The following is a 17,282-nucleotide window of genomic DNA, read 5'->3' on the forward strand; positions in this document are numbered from 1 at the left end:
GTTGTTTTGTTTTAAAATCAACAGCTTAAATCCATAAATGGAGTACAGTGTAGTATTTGAAAACAATGTGCTAGATCTACATACATTATGGAAAAGACACCACAACTTAGCGCTGAAAAGCAAGATACTGCACAAGTCACAGAGTGAGTCCACTTGTGCTTCAAAAAGACCTGTTTTGGGGGAAGGTGGGGTATAGCTCAGTGGTAGAGCGCATACTTAGCATGCACAGCGTCCTGGGTTCGATCCCCAGTACCTCCATTAAAAAAAAAAAAAACTTAAAAGACTTTGTAATGTGTGCCTGTGTTTATGTGTGTTATGTCTTCTATGTGTGCCTATAGACAAGTATATAAATGCACAGGAAAATAGCTGGAGCCAGCAGTGCATAACAGCTGTTAGTAGATTACTTGTGTCTTTTAAACTAGGTAAAAATAAGTCAAATTTAACAAGGTTTTTCTGATAAAAAGTTGATGTCCCAAAATCCCAACCGAAACAGTTGTTCTTATCTGTGGACCTAGAAGCCGAGTTGGCAGGTAAGGGTTGTATTGCTCTTGGGATTTTAGTCTCCTGACTACTTTGTATTGTATTTTTTGATTTTCCTTTTTGAAATGCAGAAAATTACCAAAGACATGGATGGCTTTCTACAAGAACTGAGGCAGAAGATCAAAATTGGAGTAGTAGGCGGGTCGGACTTTGAGAAAGTACAGGAGCAGCTGGGAAGTGATGGTAAACTACACCTTGCTCGTTGCATTTTGGTGAAAGGTTAACTTCTCAGGAGGATATTGGGACCTGTAGCCATTAAGTATCCCAGGCAGCCCCGAGCCCTCATCCCCACGTGGCAGGCTTCCTGCTTCTTTGTACGGGGAAGCATTTTCTCTGCCTTTATTTTTCCTGCTTTAAATCCTCTCGGTACATTTCTGGAGTTGCTGGTGGAGCGCTTGCTGCTCAGATGCATGGGTAGATTCACCGAGAGACGGGCATCTGTGTCTTTGCCTGCAGTGCTTCTTGCTGCCCCTCTGGCCCCAGCTCAGGTGTTGAGGTGTCCTCTGGGTCTCCATGCCTCCCCTCTGCTGCCCAATTGCCGTGTTTCCCTAAGTTCCCTAGTCATGGGTCGCCCAGGCTCCTCCCCGACCCAGTGAACCAGAATCTCTAACCCCAGACCTCAGGAAGCTGGAGATTCTTTTTTCTCCCCCGACGTTGGGGAGCATTCGGTTGATTGATTGATTGATGGTACTGGGGATTGAACCCAGGACCTCTTGCATGCTAAGCATGCTCTCTACCACTGAGCTGTACCCTCCTCTCGGAGATTTTTATTTGCTCCTTCACTGACTTAATAGGTCTGCGGGGCCTGGGAATCATACTTTAGCAACTGCCGATAAGAGATTCTAATGCATGGCCCTGCTGGTGTAGCACCCTTGGGTTATTGGAAACTTTCGGTTACGTTCGTCTTGAAGACTGGGACTGTGGATTATTCACCTCTAGCCCCAGGGCCTCCAGGGTGCCTGGCCTATAAGAAATAGCGGGTGGAGGGATAGACGGGTTGATCACTCTTTTGGCACTGGTGATGTTCCAGCCTGATAATTCTCTGTTGTCGGGGGCTGTCCTGGGCACTGCGGGGTGTTTAGCAGCTTCCCTGACCTCTGCATACTTGATGCCAGTGGTGCCCCCACACCCAGTGTGACTACCAAAAATGTCTCCAGACACTGCCAGATGTCCTCTAGGGGGCGAAATCCCCCACAGGTGAGAACCACTGTTCTAGATGTAATATCTTACGGTCCAGATCTGTTATAGGGTGTGTTTACTGGATCACGTACTGAGAGAGTAATAGATGTAGTCTTGTAAAACTCTCTGTTCCACTTACACTTAATTTTCCTATTGGTGCTCCGCAGAAATGCTATAAACAACATAATGGGGCACATTAAGCCCCAGAAATCCTGTTACCTGGTCCTGATTGCCCTTTCTGCCTCTGGTCATGCATTTAACCACAGGCTCAGAGAGGTTTGTCAGTGTAGGACAGTGTCTTACCTTTCAGTATGACTCAGAACACCAGAATCAAAAGCCCACAAGCTGGGGGAAAATGGAAGACCCACCAGGATCAGAATCAGCTGGGGAGCTTGTTAAAATACTGGGGAGGGGGGGACCTAACACACAGCGCCTGGGAATCTGCGTTTTAACAAGTGCTGAACGTTGGAGGCTCCATTAAGATTTATGTGGGTGGTCTCCAAATCTGAATAAATACAAGAATCGCCCGAAGAACTTTAAAAAAAAGTCTGATTCTTAGCCTGGCCCCAGCAGATTCTGATTCAGAAGCCTTGAGGAGCAGAGCCTGGAATTCTGCGCATTTTCATCACTGCCCCGGTGATGCAGATGCACAGTGAGGTTTGGGAGCCCTCATTGGCTCCCATCCTTCCTTACAAACAGGCAGGCTGAAGGCAGAGACAAGAGATGACCCACCACCAAGTCTCCAATCTTCAGCCTAGATGTCATCTTTTACGTTTGTAACGAAGAGCCTTTTTTTTTTTAACTTTTTTTTTTGAAGAGTGATTTATTTATTTAGTTTTTTGTGTGTGTGGCGGGGAAGTAATCAGGCTTATTTATTTATTTATTTCTAATGGAGGTACTGGGAATTGAACCTACGCATGCTAAGCATGCAGTCTACCACTTGAGCTGAACCCTCCCCCCTGAAGAGCCTTCTTTTAAAACAATTTTAGGGAGCTTTTTTCCCCACTCTGCCAATCTGTAAAGATGAGATCGCCTTTCATAGTCATTCCTGGAGTTTAGCCATTTTATTGGTGATAAGTGTTAATCAAGAAATAGAGGGGATGGGAGGGGATAAATTTGGGAGTTTGAGATTTGCAAATGTTAGCCACTATATATAAAAATAAATTTTTTAAACAAGTTTCTTTTGTATAGCACAGGGAACTATGTTCAATATCTTGTAATGACCTTTAATGGAAAAAATATGAAAATGAATATATGTGTATATATGCATGACTGGAACATTGTGCTGTACACCAGAGATTGACACATTGTAATTGACTGCACTTCAATTAAAAAAAAAGAAAGAAAGAAAAGAAATAGAAACACAGGTTTCAAATTACTATGTACAAGGTAGATAAACAACTAGGTTCTACTGTATTTAAAAAAAAAGTTGAAAACAAAATAGGAAAAGAAACACAGGTTTCATTTCATTACATTCTAAATTTTCTTCTGTTTGCAGTGGTTGAAAAATATGATTATGTGTTTCCAGAAAATGGCTTGGTAGCATATAAAGATGGGAAACTCTTATGCAAACAGGTAGGTTCTCAAGTATCCAAACGACTAAGTACTACCAGAAAAATGTTTTCTAAAAAGATTTTTGACGTTGAGTGCCTCTGGGGAGGTGTATTTGGAAGCTGAGTGGTAATGAATCTTCACCCTGTATTTTTTACATTTTGGGTGTTGAACCATGTGACTACTGCATATTCCAAAATATAAATTTTTATAATTGTTTTTTAAGGACACTTAACCTTGTATTTCTATGATGGTAGCAGAGGCTAGGCTAGGCTGCCTTGCTACAAGCATTTTGAAAGGTCCTGTGTAGCTCTTACTATCATTAAGATCGTTCTGTTCAGACATAAGAGAAGGCCCAAGTTTAACAAATGTATTTTCTCTCAGTGTCTGCAGATATCTTAATTGAATAAAAGCAGCAGTGATAAGCTCTTTGGGGCTTCCAGGAAGCACTTGAAAGCTAATGAATTCAAAGACCTTGAGTAATGAAGCAGAAAATGCTTTTGACTAAAGCCCTTTGTGGTTTGCCTCCTGTTTTCAACCAGAGGGAAAGGGAGAGGAAGGGAAGGCAGCAGGGCGTGTCCCCGTCACCACTGCATCAGCCTGGGGACCCTCGACCCATAGTGGCCTGGAACCTGGGTTTGCTGCAAAGCCATTTTGAAAGCGCCTTCCGCCATGTCAAGTAACTCCGGCATTTTCTCTCTCTAGAATATTCAAGGTCACCTGGGCGAGGCCCTGATCCAAGATTTAATCAACTACTGTCTGAGCTACATTGCAAAAATTAAACTCCCGAGGAAGAGGTGGGTGTGCTTTCAGCAAAGAGGCTGCGCTGGAATGTGGAGGGCGGTCACTTGGTGGGCTGGGGCTACTGGAAGTCCAAAGCCCAGTGCTTAGTAAGGGATCACTGGAAACCGTCAAGCCAGCTGTAGACGAATGATTATGGAAATGGTGGCACGTCCACAGGACGGAAATTGAAAACGATTTACGTCCTGAGGCTCTTAGTTAGGGGGCATGCCAGCGAAACAACAGTGTGCAAAAAGCAAACTCAGCCCCAGGTTGGGAGGTCTCAGCCTGGAGGCCCCCAGGCCAAATCCCACGCAGAGCCCAGTTGGGTTGGCCCCCAGCATTAAATACAATCTGAATCAGGCGCTGTCATTTAAAAATCTGATTTCATATTTTAAAATGTCTGGATTTCCGGCTTCTGTTGCATCTGAAGACCTGGCAGCTCGATGCCCCACCTCCTGTGTGGCAGCAGCGGGCCAGGCAGCACTGCCCCCGCCCAGCGCCCCAGCATTCCCGCCCTTGCTCTTTCACGGGCCTCTTGTCTCATTTTCCTGGCCTCTGTAGACATTTGGTTTGGGGACCTACCTCTGGCTCGGAGTACTATTATCATCTCAATTCCCATTTTTAAGAAGTAACAACACACAGTCATATGCGCACACGCCTACAGTTAGAAGATTGGCAGGAAATGGACCAGATGCTAACAGTGGCTATTTCTTGGCAGTGAGGTTACAGGAGGTTTCTTTGAAATGCTTTTCATTATCTTCTCAGTTTTCTGCACTTATACGTAACTTAATGCACTTAATGATTAGAAGAAGGAACATTTTCAGTGGCGATTGGATTTCAAGACGTGCTGCAGTTTTGAGGCTGCCCAAGACCTGTTTCCAGAATTCCTGAAACAGGTGCCCCCTGCTCAGCGCCTCCTCTCAGAGGCCAGGGGGCTTGCCCCTCTCTAATCTGTCCCAGGACAGGGCACAGTTGAGACAGGCTACCAGAGTCGATCTTTGTTGCAGCTGGGAGATGCATGTGAGTGTTTGTTATCCTATGCTGTTTACTTTTGTGTGTGTTAGAAGTTCTCCATGTAAAAGTGAACATGTAACATATCCCAGGTCAGTTCAGTCTTTGCTTTGGGCTAAGTATTAAGGCGAGATTGAAAAAAGGGTAAGTATACTCCTGTCCCCGAAGAGGACATCATCTATCGAGGGGGATCAGCGGGCAGAGCTGGAATTCCCAGTTAGCATGAGCTGCCCCTGGTGAATTCAGGAGGCAGCGCTGAGATTCTCCTTCTCAGCATTTGCCCACGTTTCTCGTCAGTGCTGACTCTGTGCCCCATGCAGGTCAGGCAGGGGCAGTAATACTTCAGAGCATCCAGATCTTCGGGGAGGAAGTGAATGCTTGATAAACCTCCTTAATCCTGGTTTTTAGAACAGAAGCTTTTCTGCAGTGCGTCAGCCTCCCTCCCCGCCTTGGGAATAAGAGGAGTGATGTGTCCTTGAGTTGGAGGAAAACAATTGAGCTCTTTTTCTGACCATTTAGGACCTGTGAGAATGATCCCCAGTGCCCCGTACCCCAGTGTGCACATGGAAGGTGCCAGGGGCAGGCTGGTCTGTCCCAACTCCAGGGCAGCCAGGACAGGGGGTTTGAAAGAGCATCTCAGGTGCACATACGTTGTTAGACCATTTGCCTGTTTTTCTGCAAGTTGAGCACAGCAGGACAAGGACCCAGTGATGGGGGTTCCACTTTCTTTACCTGATGACTGATTGTTGCTTCCCACCAGTTTACGAGGTATGTTTGTTTTCACGAGGCTCTTCAGAGATCAGAGTGAGTGTCATTAGCCCTTTGTGAGGCTCAGAGAGGTGCCCAGGTCACCTCGTAAGTGGTGGCGTGGACCTGGACTCTGGTCCCCAGCTGCCCACCTGGCACGTGTCTTCTCGGGGTTTACACGTGGCTGGAGATCAGAGCTGTTTGGTTAAAAGAGCAGAAACGGTTCGGGGAAAACATTTCAGGAGCTCACGGGCATCGGCGTTTAGAATTGGAAGACATCTCAGAGTAAAAAATGCTTATGTTGGGTTTGTCAAAATAAGTAGCTTACCACTTAATTGAGTTTGTAAGAAACAACTTTGAGACCCTAACTGGAAACGTGGTGGGAAAATGTTTGTTTTGAAAATGTGTTTTTTAACATCTTCATTCAAAGTAATTTAAAACGTGTTAGGCTGTTTTCATTTCTGCGGTCACATCAGCCATCTCGTAGCAGCCTGCCCCTGGGTGACTTGCGCTTCCTCAGTTCTCTCTCAGGCTCACCAGGTCCCTCGAGCCTTTTTGCGTGTCGCTTTGCTTGGTGAAAATCAGCATGTTCACTAGGTCACCAACAAAGGTGTCTGGGAGATAAATTTTCAAATTCCTCGGGGAATTTGAAGAGCTGGTAATGGCTTTCCTGGCTCTGTTAACTGTATATAACGTTCTCTGCTCAGCAGCAGCACCACCGACAGACACACAATGTGAGCCACACAGGCAGTGTTTTAAGTTTTCTGTGGCCATGTTAAAAAGTAGAAAGGAACAGGTGGAATTAATTTTAATAGGTTTAACCCAATTTATCTAAAATATAATCATTTCAAACACTCAATATAAAGCATTATTGGGGGCGATAATTAGCTTATTTATTTATTTTTAATTTTTTTGTTTTGTTTTTGTGGGGGTGGGTAATCAAGTTCGTTTATTTATTCATTTGTGTATTTTTTAATGGAAGTGCTGGGGATTGAACCCAGGACCTCGTACACACTCTACCACTGAGCTGTACCCACCCCCCAATATAAAGCATAATTAATGATGATTATACTCCTTTTTCATAGTAAATCTCTGAACTCTCATCTCCGGTCGGATTAGCCACAGTTCAAGGCTCCGTAGCCCCGTGGGGCTCACGGCTGCCACATGGCTCAGCATGGCTCTGCCAGACGTTTATCTCAGCAGTCTCTGCCTTGGGAATTGCCCCACTTTGCAGCCTCTTTATAACGTAGCTCAGATAAATGATGTGTCTCCGGGACCTCTGTCCCCTTTTCCTCTCCAGGGGTACTTTCATTGAATTTCGAAACGGGATGTTGAACGTGTCCCCTGTCGGACGAAGCTGCAGCCAGGAAGAACGCATTGAGTTCTACGAACTTGATCAAGTGAGTCTTTCTGAAATATCCTGGGTTTGTGAAGACAAGGTGTGCAACACTGTGGCCAGGAATGTGTGCTTTCTAACACAAGAGATGATTGGTATCTTTTTGTTTTCCTTAGAAAGAAAACATAAGGCAGAAATTTGTGGAGGATCTGCGGAAGGAGTTTGCAGGAAAAGGCCTCACGTTCTCCATAGGTATTGTGCACTCAGACGGGTTGCACACTTTGGGAGCTGTTTGCCAGGAGTTTGTTGTGGGCTGGTGCACTCTTGAACTTGGACTGTGCCCAGTTTGCAGACGGGCAAGAGGGTTCAATGAGGCGCCCACCTGTAGGGGGAGATCACTCTCCTGCGTAATCAGCCAGAGTAGAGACTTGCCCAGTTAGGAACCACCTTCCAGGAAATGCTGGGTTTGGTTCTTAATTCTCACCCAGCAGGATTGTTCTTCCCCGTGATTCTCCTGGTTCAAAATAAGAACATCTTGCTTAATGAAGAATAGGAACTCATCCCCACGTGTTTGTGCAGAAGACGGTAACGTTGGTAACTCTGTAGGAGACAGGTGGGGTGGGGGCCTCTTAGATCAAGTAGCCTGAGCGTGCTCTGGAATCCTGTAATGTGTGAACGGCGCAGAACCTTAGAAGTCGCTTGGGTTGGTTTCACAAATCAAGAAACCGAGACCCAGAAAAGGAAAGGCGCTCGTCCAGGTTCACAAAGCTTCTGTTCACGACAGGCCGGCTCAGACGTTCCTGGTGACTGCAGAGCTGTTCCCGCAGGGCTGACGTCTTTGCCTTGCTCTTTGGTGGAAGGTGCCTGTCAGATGCTTTAAGTAGACCGATTTCTGCTGTGGGTGCTGACGAACCAGTTCTGAAAGCCCCCTCGTTTACCAATAGCATGTGCGTGCCCGAAAACAGAATGCAGAGGGATTCTGTATAAAAGTTGAGTGGGTGGCTTATTAAGTGTCCTTGAACTGGGAGATGAACATCTTCCTGACAAAACTTTGAAGGGGTTTTTATTGCCCAAGGAAGCGGCCTGTAAATCCCCTTCTGTGGGATTTTCATTTTCCTGTGCAGTGAGCGGGGATGCAGCCCGCTTCCAGGCCTTTCCACCGAGAGTGCGGTACAGCTCAAGGTGAGCGAGGCTGAGTGAAGCCGATGGCCGCTCTTTCACGAAGTTTGCTCAGTGCTTCATGTAGACAGCAGCGCTCTCAGATGCAAATACGGGTCCCACTCTGAGTCTCTTATTTAGATTTTAGGTGAAATAATGTTGGAAACAAACATAATGCAAGAATTAATTTCTAGAACCTACCCCGAAAGCATTATAATTAGCAAACTAGGGTAGTAAAGATAACATTGACACTCCGGTTAATGACGCGAGTGAACGGCACGTTGTTTTCAGTGACGTGTCATCAGCCTCCTTTTCACTTTGACCTTGTGTGTCTCCCTCCCCACTCGGCAGGAGGCCAGATCAGCTTTGATGTCTTTCCTGACGGATGGGACAAGCGGTACTGCCTGAGACACGTGGAAAACGATGGCTATAAGACTATTTATTTCTTTGGAGACAAAACCATGCCTGTAAGTACGGAAGTGTTCGTGCAGTTTCATTGTTCAGTTTGGGTTTGCAGCAGGGAAACCGACAAACGGGCTCTTTCCCCGGCACCCACGCTTTACCAGGCAGCCCAGCTCCAACCGAGCACTGGCTTCTGTCCTACGAGATGGGGTGACGGAGCCCCTCTCATCGGTGCTCAGACACCTGACCTCGCAGTGAAGGCAAGGATCGAGCCTTTCAGTTTGGCTTTGAATGAAGTGTCTCCCACCTCGAGTGCCTTCCAGAATATGACTCAGTGCTGTCGTCAGAGCCTCTTTGTGTCTCAAAGCCCTTACCGTCTTTTATTTTTCCACTGTATTCTTTTTCCTGGGGGCATTCATTTAGGTTGGACACTAGGAGTTCTAAATGGTAGGAGGACCGGAAATCTCATGAGTCTGAAATTCAGGAGAGAGAGGAGAGGCGGGCAATCAGTCCTGGACATCACACATGGGGTACAGGCAACAGTCCCTGGGGGCTGTTGGAAATCCCAAGTCTGGGGCCGAATCTAAACTGGGGACTGAGAGCAGAGCTGGCTGTTAAGAGGCCCGCGCCAGCAGGAGGAACACGTAGGAGGGGTTTCCCCAGAGCTACCGAGGCAGCAGAGCGGGGCTCTCCTTAGGACTGGTGGGTCCCCGAGGGGGCCAGGCGGAGAGGCCTTGCCACCATTGAGGCCCCGAGGAGGCTCAGCCCCGTGCCCAGCCTGGGGCCCCCTCCTTACGTTCCTCTCGCCCTCTGTTCCCCACAGTGGTGGGGACTACCTTGCCATCAGGCATCCTGTCTCCGGCTTTGTGGCCGTACTCGCCAGCAGGTGCATCAGAAAGCCTACATGTAGCGAGTTTTTAATCCCTCCCATCCCTGGTCCGCTCCAAAATACTTGCTGTTTTGCCAAGGTCTGTCCCGCACAGCCTTGCCTTTTTCAGTTAAGATCTCCACGTGCTAGTCTTCCAGCATGAAAGGGACTCCTGGGTGGTATAGTCTCATGTCTTCTGTTCAAAATTATAAAACTGGGGCTCAGGAAGGGTCACTTGCCCAAGGTCACGCAGCTAAATGACACAGCTGGTGGCCCCAGAGCAAGCTACCCACTCTTTAAATGAGCACACTTTCCCGTCCACAAGCAGTCTCTCGAGCTGGGTGGGAAAGGTTCGGACTAGTTCCCAAAGGAATGCGGTGCTTCTTGGGAGCTATATCTGTCAGGCTGTCTCTTAACGACAGAGAGAAGTGGTTTATAACCACCATCCTTTTGTTGAAACACTTTGATGCAGAAAAGCTTTGAATTCAGGCTTTGGGGGGAAAAAAGGCACTATCTGACATGATGTGTGTAGGAAAAGTAAGCTAATGAAATTACAGCCCCGGTCTGAGGCCCAGCCGGGAGCTTCTCCAGTCCTCCCAGCGTGGCGCCGATCCCTGCGGTCTGAGGACGGCTCTTCACACGGCCGGAGACAGACTCTTCTGTGGTGATGACACTCTTGCTGTATGTTGATAGCCATCTGAAGCCGCGGTTGGGACTTTGCAGAACAGAATGCAGTTCTTGAGATAATCAGAAAGACTTCTCTGGAGAGTTCTTCATTTGGGAGAGAGTTTTCTGTTTAACCCCTGCATTACCACACATCTGTTGTTACCTACTTTTAAAAACAGATGCTATTGAATGGAGGCCCCCCCCCCCATTTTTAATTAATATGCATTCATTGTAGAAAATTAGAAAAAATATGAAGAAAGTAAAAGTTACTTATAAATCACAGCTGACAGGCCTCCCAGCCTGTTCGCATGTATGTGATCCCAAACGTGGGGCCTGGCCGGTGCGTGGTTTTATTTTCTGCTTTTGTTCTCTTTAACGTACTCCATTTCCCCCACGTTAGTGAATATTCTTTGAAAACAAGATTTCAGTGGCCTTATAACATTCTGCCATTAGGTACAGTTTATTTACCCATTTCCCTAGTAGAGGCCCATTCGGGTTGTGGGTTTTACTGTTGTAACTAACCCTGTGCTAATACCCTTGCGTCACCCTTTGCCCTCCTCTCTGGTCTTTTTTGTCAGTGGTTCCCTAGAAATGAGAGTTAGCAGTCCAGCCATCTAAATCTTTGAACAACTTTAGGCACAGAGCAGTCCAAATACTGGCTTCAAATTCATTTTCATATTCAGTGATAGACATTTTGAAAACTGTTTTCTTTTTTCTTTTTTTTTTTTTTTGAAAGCTGTTTCTTTTCTTTGTACCATGGCAAATGTTTTTGCTGGCTTCCAGGGAAACAGCACCTGAGCTAAAAGCTGTCAGTAAAAAGCCATTTTCCTGCCAAGCTCAGCAGGCTTAGAAGCCTGCCTGACAGCCTCCCCTCTCCCGGCAGCTCAGCCTCCATCTGATGGGCTCTGATGTTACACTGAGTCCCCGTGTCATCTCCCAACCCCGCCCTACTCTGAGCACCTCCAGAAAGCAGAGTAAGAAGAGGCTGGCCCTTGCTTTTCTAAATCATCCTTCCCAGCAGCCACATCAGTGTCCATTGAAACCGAGCTCCGAGTCCAGCTTAGAGGCCCTGGGCCTGGCCCGGGGGACCTTTGCCACAGGGAAGGAGATGGCCCAGGCTCGGGAGACACACCCAGGCTGCTCTGCCTGGCTGCCTAGGGGGCTGTGCCTGACAGGTCACGCCCCGGCCTTTCTGAATCCCCAGGCAAGAGCGCTCCTGCTCGTTGAACGCTTTTCGTAAAAGGACATCTTGGCTTTAAGATCTTTGCGATGTGAAAACATTTGAACACTTCCTGAGCATCACCCACTGGTGGACTCTGACCGCACGGCTCACTCCTGTGGCTGTGAAAGGGCTACGGAGAGGGGCAGGACCCGAGACCGCCCTGCCCTGCCCTGCACTGGAGGACGTGGAGTAAATAGCCAGTGGTCCAGCCACATGGCCGAATGCCAGGTGGCTGTGAAAACAGAGCTAGTGTGGGGCAGTGTAAGGAACGGTCTAGATTTTTTCTTTTTTAATGGAGGTATTGGGGATTGAACCCAGGACCTCATGCATGCTGAGCATGCGCTCTACCACTGAGCTGTGCCCTCCCCATAACAGACTAAATTTTTGTCTAAAATTGGAGAAATCTCTCTTCATATTTGCTTATAAATGCATACAGGGAGTCTGAAGGGATACCCCCTAAAAAACAGATTATAGAGTTACTGTGGGGGTGGGGACAAGGCTGTGAGAGACCACTGTGACAGGATCCTTTCTTAAAATTTTTGAACTGCATGAATGTGCTATCTATTGAAAAGTAAAATTTTAAAATACTGAATTGAAAACAGGAAGGAAATCAAAATTTTCAAGTACTTTCTCGGTGTCGGGCCCTGGGCTAGATGCTTGCTTGCTGTCTCCCTGCCCCGTCCTGACCACAGCCTGGAGAGATGGGGAGCAGTGGCCGTGGGAAGGCGGGGGCCTCACGGACGGTCAGCGGCTGGGTGGGATCTGGGAGCCCCTCCCTTTGTGATTCTCCCACCTCACGTCCAAAGTTCTGAGACTGCTCTTTAGCTTCAGTGTGGTGGAAAGAGGCCTCGGGCTCTTGGAAGCCAAGGAGACCCAAATCCTCCCCACTGCACCCTGCCAACACTGCCCCTAGACTGCGTCTGCTGCTTTTAAGGATGTTTTGATAAGACTTACTTAGTACTGAGATTGCTGTAGGAGATTGGAGGCCTGCGGGGTGGGCGATGGGTTGCCTTTGCGAGTGTTGCCCAGCAAACCCGGAGTTCCTGGCCAGGCTGCAGTTGGGAGCTGGCCTTTGGCTACGGTCTGGACTCCCTCACCTCGCCTGGCATCCCCAGGGCTCTTCAGACTCCTGGGGGCTCACACAAGTGCAGAATGTGGCCTGTCTTATTGCTCATTTGTTTCTGTGGCTTAATCTGAGGCCCGGGTCTTGCCTGGGTGGTGGAAGGCTGAAATTAGCGTGGTGCGGGGAGTCCCTTGTTCCTGGAGGGACCTGGGATGAATCGCTGCTCCCTGAGGTCTGAGCCTCCTAGGGGAGGCTGGACCAGATTCAAGGTTCTTAGCCTAGCTGAGGAGACCCCCGGTCCCTGCTGTGGGAGGATGGGAAGCAGGACACCGTGCGGGGAAACCACAGGCTTTGAGTGTTCTCTAGGGTCCCCAATGGACCGCCTTCCTTCTGAACACCAGAACTCATGGCCTTGTTGGTCCAGAGAATAGGACAGTGGCTGACTAGACAGGCCCTGAGGTGAGGGTCCCCTGCCACGGCTCTCCTGTTCAGTCACTGATGTCCACAGAATCAGCGTCTCCTGGCCATACTCTGTGCCAGGGCCCCTCCGCAGCTCTCATTCTGTGTCGTGGATGCAGGGTTTGTGCTGGAGACATCGACAGATGGTCTCCCCAGGAATGTTAGCTTGACAGCCAGCTTGCTTTCCGCCACACCCCAGGCCTGGTCACCGCTGGGTTCTAAGCTGCTGATTCTCAGCCCTGGAAGTGCATTGGGATCACCTGATTGCTTGCAAAACCTCATGTACCCAAGGGCAGGCCTTTTTTTTTTTTTTTTTAACCACAGCTATTTACTTCTTTCTAGGAAAAGATCAGTACAGTTATTTAAGGGCATGCATTTTCACATATTAAAGTTGCTTGCGATTGTTTTCATCCCCAGCTAATTCTAACACATACACAAACCACGTCCAGGAGACCCCTAGGCACTTGGCCCTTGTCACCCAGGAGCTCATCCTGGGTCTCTGGTGTCTTATTCTTCCTCAGCTTCATTGACGTATGTATAAATCCCCTGCAGTGACTGTCTCCTGCAAACCGGGGAGAAGCCCTGCTCTGGGCTCTTTGGGGATCGAGCCCTTGTCTTGTGGCCTCTGTACCCATAATACGTACAAATTTGCCAAGTGCTTATTAAACCACCCAAGATAAACGTCCATGTGTAGCATGGTTCTGGACTGCAAGCTACAGAGTCTGTGCCGAGGGCGAGTGTTCATGCAGCAGAGACCCCCTGTCGAGCAGGCGGGGGGCAGGGGGACCCCTCTGATGCACGTTCCCTCTTTGTCTCAAGGGTCACGTGCGCCAGAACAGGGCGGCTCACACACGCCAGAACGGGGCGGCTGAGGGTTCTCTGCAGCTCCCAGTGTCTGAACACAGCAAACACTGCCTCCTGTTTCATCTTCAGACCTCGGCCTGGTAGGGATTAAATATTAATAGGCGATCTGCGCTGAGCTGTGGCCTCTCCTTTGGGCCTGCCAGGTCCACCCTATCAGAAACATGATCATTTATTCATTCTCAGGCCCTTCCTGCCCTGTCTCCTCCCTGGAAACAAGGGCTTTGTCGTGGAGCTTGGGGGAGGCTAAGTTTGCCTGGCCAGAATCCGTAACCTTTGGCGCCTATGCAAATCCAATTTTGAAATTTCTGGTTCTCTGCAGCCTTCTCGTTCTGGAGGGTAGCACCCTCACTAACGCGGTGTTTTGGTTCTGCTTCTCCTGACCTCACCCGGACTCAGGTTTGCAAGCTCTGTGCAGCCCCAGGAAGGGGCCCGCCACACTCTGAGCCAGGTCCCCTGTGGGACGGAAAGGGAGGTCCCAGGTCGATGGCACTGCGGTGCGGCTCTGCTGCCCTCTGAGAGCAGGCCCTGGCTGGGTGCGGGAGGTTTCACCTTCCAGGGTGACGCGAGTCTCCGGACCTGGCTTTGTCCCGAGTTGGTGACTTACACAGCAGCAGAGCTCAGCCTCAGTTCCACACACAGCTCCCCTACCCACCCTGCCAGCAGGACAGTGGGACGGACACCCCTGACAGGTGAGGCATCTTTCAGGCACACATCTGTCCACACACCTGACGTCCTCCCCTGGGTGGAGCAGGTGCGACAGCTGCGACCCTTGTCACTCCAGAGGTGGTTGCTTCTGTAGGCCTTGCATCCTGGCTGTCGTTTCCACTTTGGCATCCTCATCCCCCATCCATTCTCCAGAAAGATCCTCTAGTAAAGTGAACCTGACCCTGTGAAGCCTGGCTCGTGGCTTTCAGGCAGCTTCACATAAAATCCCAAGTCCTCACCACCATCTACAAGGCCTCGCAGCCTGGACCCCGGCCCCCGAAGGCCCTTCAGCGAGCACCCCACCCCCCAAGTTCTTGACCAGGCAGCCTTCCTAGATGGGCAGTCATGGGGTGGGTCCCCTCTCCTCCTTCAGGTCTCTGCTCAAAGGCGTCTCCCGTCACTCTGGTCCCCTTTTGCAGACAAAGCATCGCAGAGCTGTTTATGTCAGTCTCCTCCCCCAACCCCAAATGTAAGCTTGGGAGGCAGCCCTTAAGTAGACAGTGTTAGTTTGCCACCATATCTCCATCTTCTAACATGCCTGGCAGGTAGTTGGCACTCTGCAAGTTCATGTGCCAGACACACGGTGAGGCCAAAAATACCAAAACTTCAGAATTTGGAGCAAAGAAAGGTTTATTGAAAATGGATGGCTCATGCCCCCAAAACCCCAGACTCCCTGAAGGGTTTCAGCCAAGCCTTTTCAAAAGCAAGGTGAGATGGGGCGTCCCAGGGTCTGAGATCAGCTGTGCACAGTTCTCGGATTGGTTGGTAGTCAGTCCTTGGGCGGCAGAAGAGCTGGGGGAGCTCCGTGCTCATAATCATCGAGTAGTTAATTTCTCCCCTTTGGTGGTGGTTTTAGCATCTGAAAAACTCAGGACATGGGCACGAGATACTGTCATCTGGGTAGGTCAGAGAGGAGCTGCAGCAGAGGACGTGGGGGAGGGCTCTGTCCCAGAAAGGCCCCACAGGGTCCTGCCAGTTACAATTCCACCACCTTCCCTGTTTCTTTTTAATTGACTCCGTATAGTTGATTTACAATATTGTGTTAGTTTCTGGTGTACAGCATAGTGATTCAGTTATACATGTATTATGTATATTCATTTTAATTATAGGTTATTACAAGACATTAAGTATAGTTCCCTGTGCTATACAGTAGGAACTTGTTTACCTATTTTATATGTTGTAGTTTTTATCAGCTAATCCAAAATCCTAATTTGTCGCTTCCCCCTCCAATAACCATAAGTTTGTTTTCTATGTCTGTGAGTCTGTTTTGCAAATAAGTTCATTTGTGCCATTTTTTTTAGATTCCACATAAAAGTGATATCATACCGTTTTTTTTTTTTTTTTTTTTTCTCTTTCTGGCTTACTTAGAATGACATATTCCTGGTCCATCCATGTTGCTGCAAATGCCATTATTTTATTATTTTTTATGGGTGAGTTGTATTCCACTATATTTATACTACAACTTCTTTATCCAGTCATCTGTCAGTGGACATTTAGGTTGCTTCCGTGTCCTGGCTATTGTAAACAGTACTGCTATGAACACTGGGGTGCGTGTGTCTTTTCAAATTAAGAGTTTCCTCTGGATATATGGCCAGGAGTGATTGCTGGATCATATGGTAAGTCTATTTTTAATTTTTTAAGGAATCTCCATACTGTTTTCCATAACGGCTACACCAAACTACATTCCTACCAACAGTGTAGGACGGTTCCCTTTTCTCTACACCTTTTCCAGCATTTATTGTTTGTGGACTTTTGAATGATGGCCATTCTGACTGGTGTGAGGTGATACCTCATTGTAGTTTTCATGTGCGTTTCTCTGATAATTTGCGATATTGAGCATTTTTTCATGTGCCTGTTGACCGTCTGTATGTCTTCACTGAAAAAATGTTTAGGTCTTCTGCTCATTTTTTTTAAAATGTATTTTTATTGAAGTATAGTTAGCTTACAATGTTGTATCAATTTCTGGTGTGCAGCAGAATACTTCAGTCATATAGGAACATACATATATTCGTTTTCATATTCTTTACGATGTTACTATAAGATATTGAATATGGTTCCCTATGCTATACAGTACAAAATTGTTATTTATCTATTTTATACATATTAGTTAGTATCTGCAAATCTCAAACTCCCAATTTATCCCTTCCCATCCCCTTCCCCCGCTCCCCTGTAACCAGTTTGTTTTCTATGTCTGAGTCTGTTTCTGTTTCGTAAGTAAGTTCATTTGGGTTTTTTTTTTTTTAAAGATTCCTCACATAACTGATGTCATATGGTATTTTTATTTCTCTTTCTGGCTTACTTCACTTAGAATAACATTCTGCAGGTTCATCCATGTTGCTGCAAATGGCATTGTTTTATTATTTTTTATGGCTGAGTAGTATTCCATTGTATAAATATACCACAACTTCTTTATCCAGTCATCTGTCGATGGACATTTAGGTTGTTTCCATGTCTTGGCTATTGTAAATAGTGCTGCTATGAACACTGGGGTGCATGTGTCTTTTTGAATTAAGGTTCCCTCTGGATATATGCCCAGGAGTGGATTGCTGGATCATATTTACCAGTAAGTTTATTTTTAGTTTTTTGAGGAATCTCCATACTGTTTTCCATAATGGCTACACCAAACATATTCCCACCAACAGTGTAGGAGGGTTCCCTTTTCTCTACACCCTTTCCAGCATTTATTGTCTGTGGACTTTTGAATGCTGGCCATTCTGACTGGTGTGTG

The 17,282-nt window shown here is 47.6% G+C and overlaps 1 protein-coding gene across 2 annotated transcripts in view; it reads left to right on the plus strand.

Annotated features, from left to right (window-relative positions):
• Positions 1–17,282, plus strand: part of PMM2 (phosphomannomutase 2) — a 47,399-nt gene that overhangs the window by 5,362 nt on the left and 24,755 nt on the right. The window contains exons 2-8 of one of the 2 annotated variants that reach the window (XM_045521208.2): positions 612–723; positions 3,218–3,294; positions 3,976–4,067; positions 7,112–7,211; positions 7,324–7,399; positions 8,657–8,772; positions 10,133–15,535. In XM_045521208.2, coding sequence (XP_045377164.1) covers positions 612–723; positions 3,218–3,294; positions 3,976–4,067; positions 7,112–7,211; positions 7,324–7,399; positions 8,657–8,772; positions 10,133–10,243 — 684 coding nt within the window. In that variant the 3' untranslated portion in view covers positions 10,244–15,535. Of the gene's footprint in view, positions 1–611; positions 724–3,217; positions 3,295–3,975; positions 4,068–7,111; positions 7,212–7,323; positions 7,400–8,656; positions 8,773–10,132; positions 15,536–17,282 lie in introns of those variants that run through there. The other variant, XM_010961938.3, reaches the window with a different exon arrangement.

The sequence above is a fragment of the Camelus bactrianus genome, chromosome 18 (assembly GCF_048773025.1).
Source record: "Camelus bactrianus isolate YW-2024 breed Bactrian camel chromosome 18, ASM4877302v1, whole genome shotgun sequence".
Taxonomy (NCBI): Eukaryota; Metazoa; Chordata; class Mammalia; order Artiodactyla; family Camelidae; genus Camelus; species Camelus bactrianus.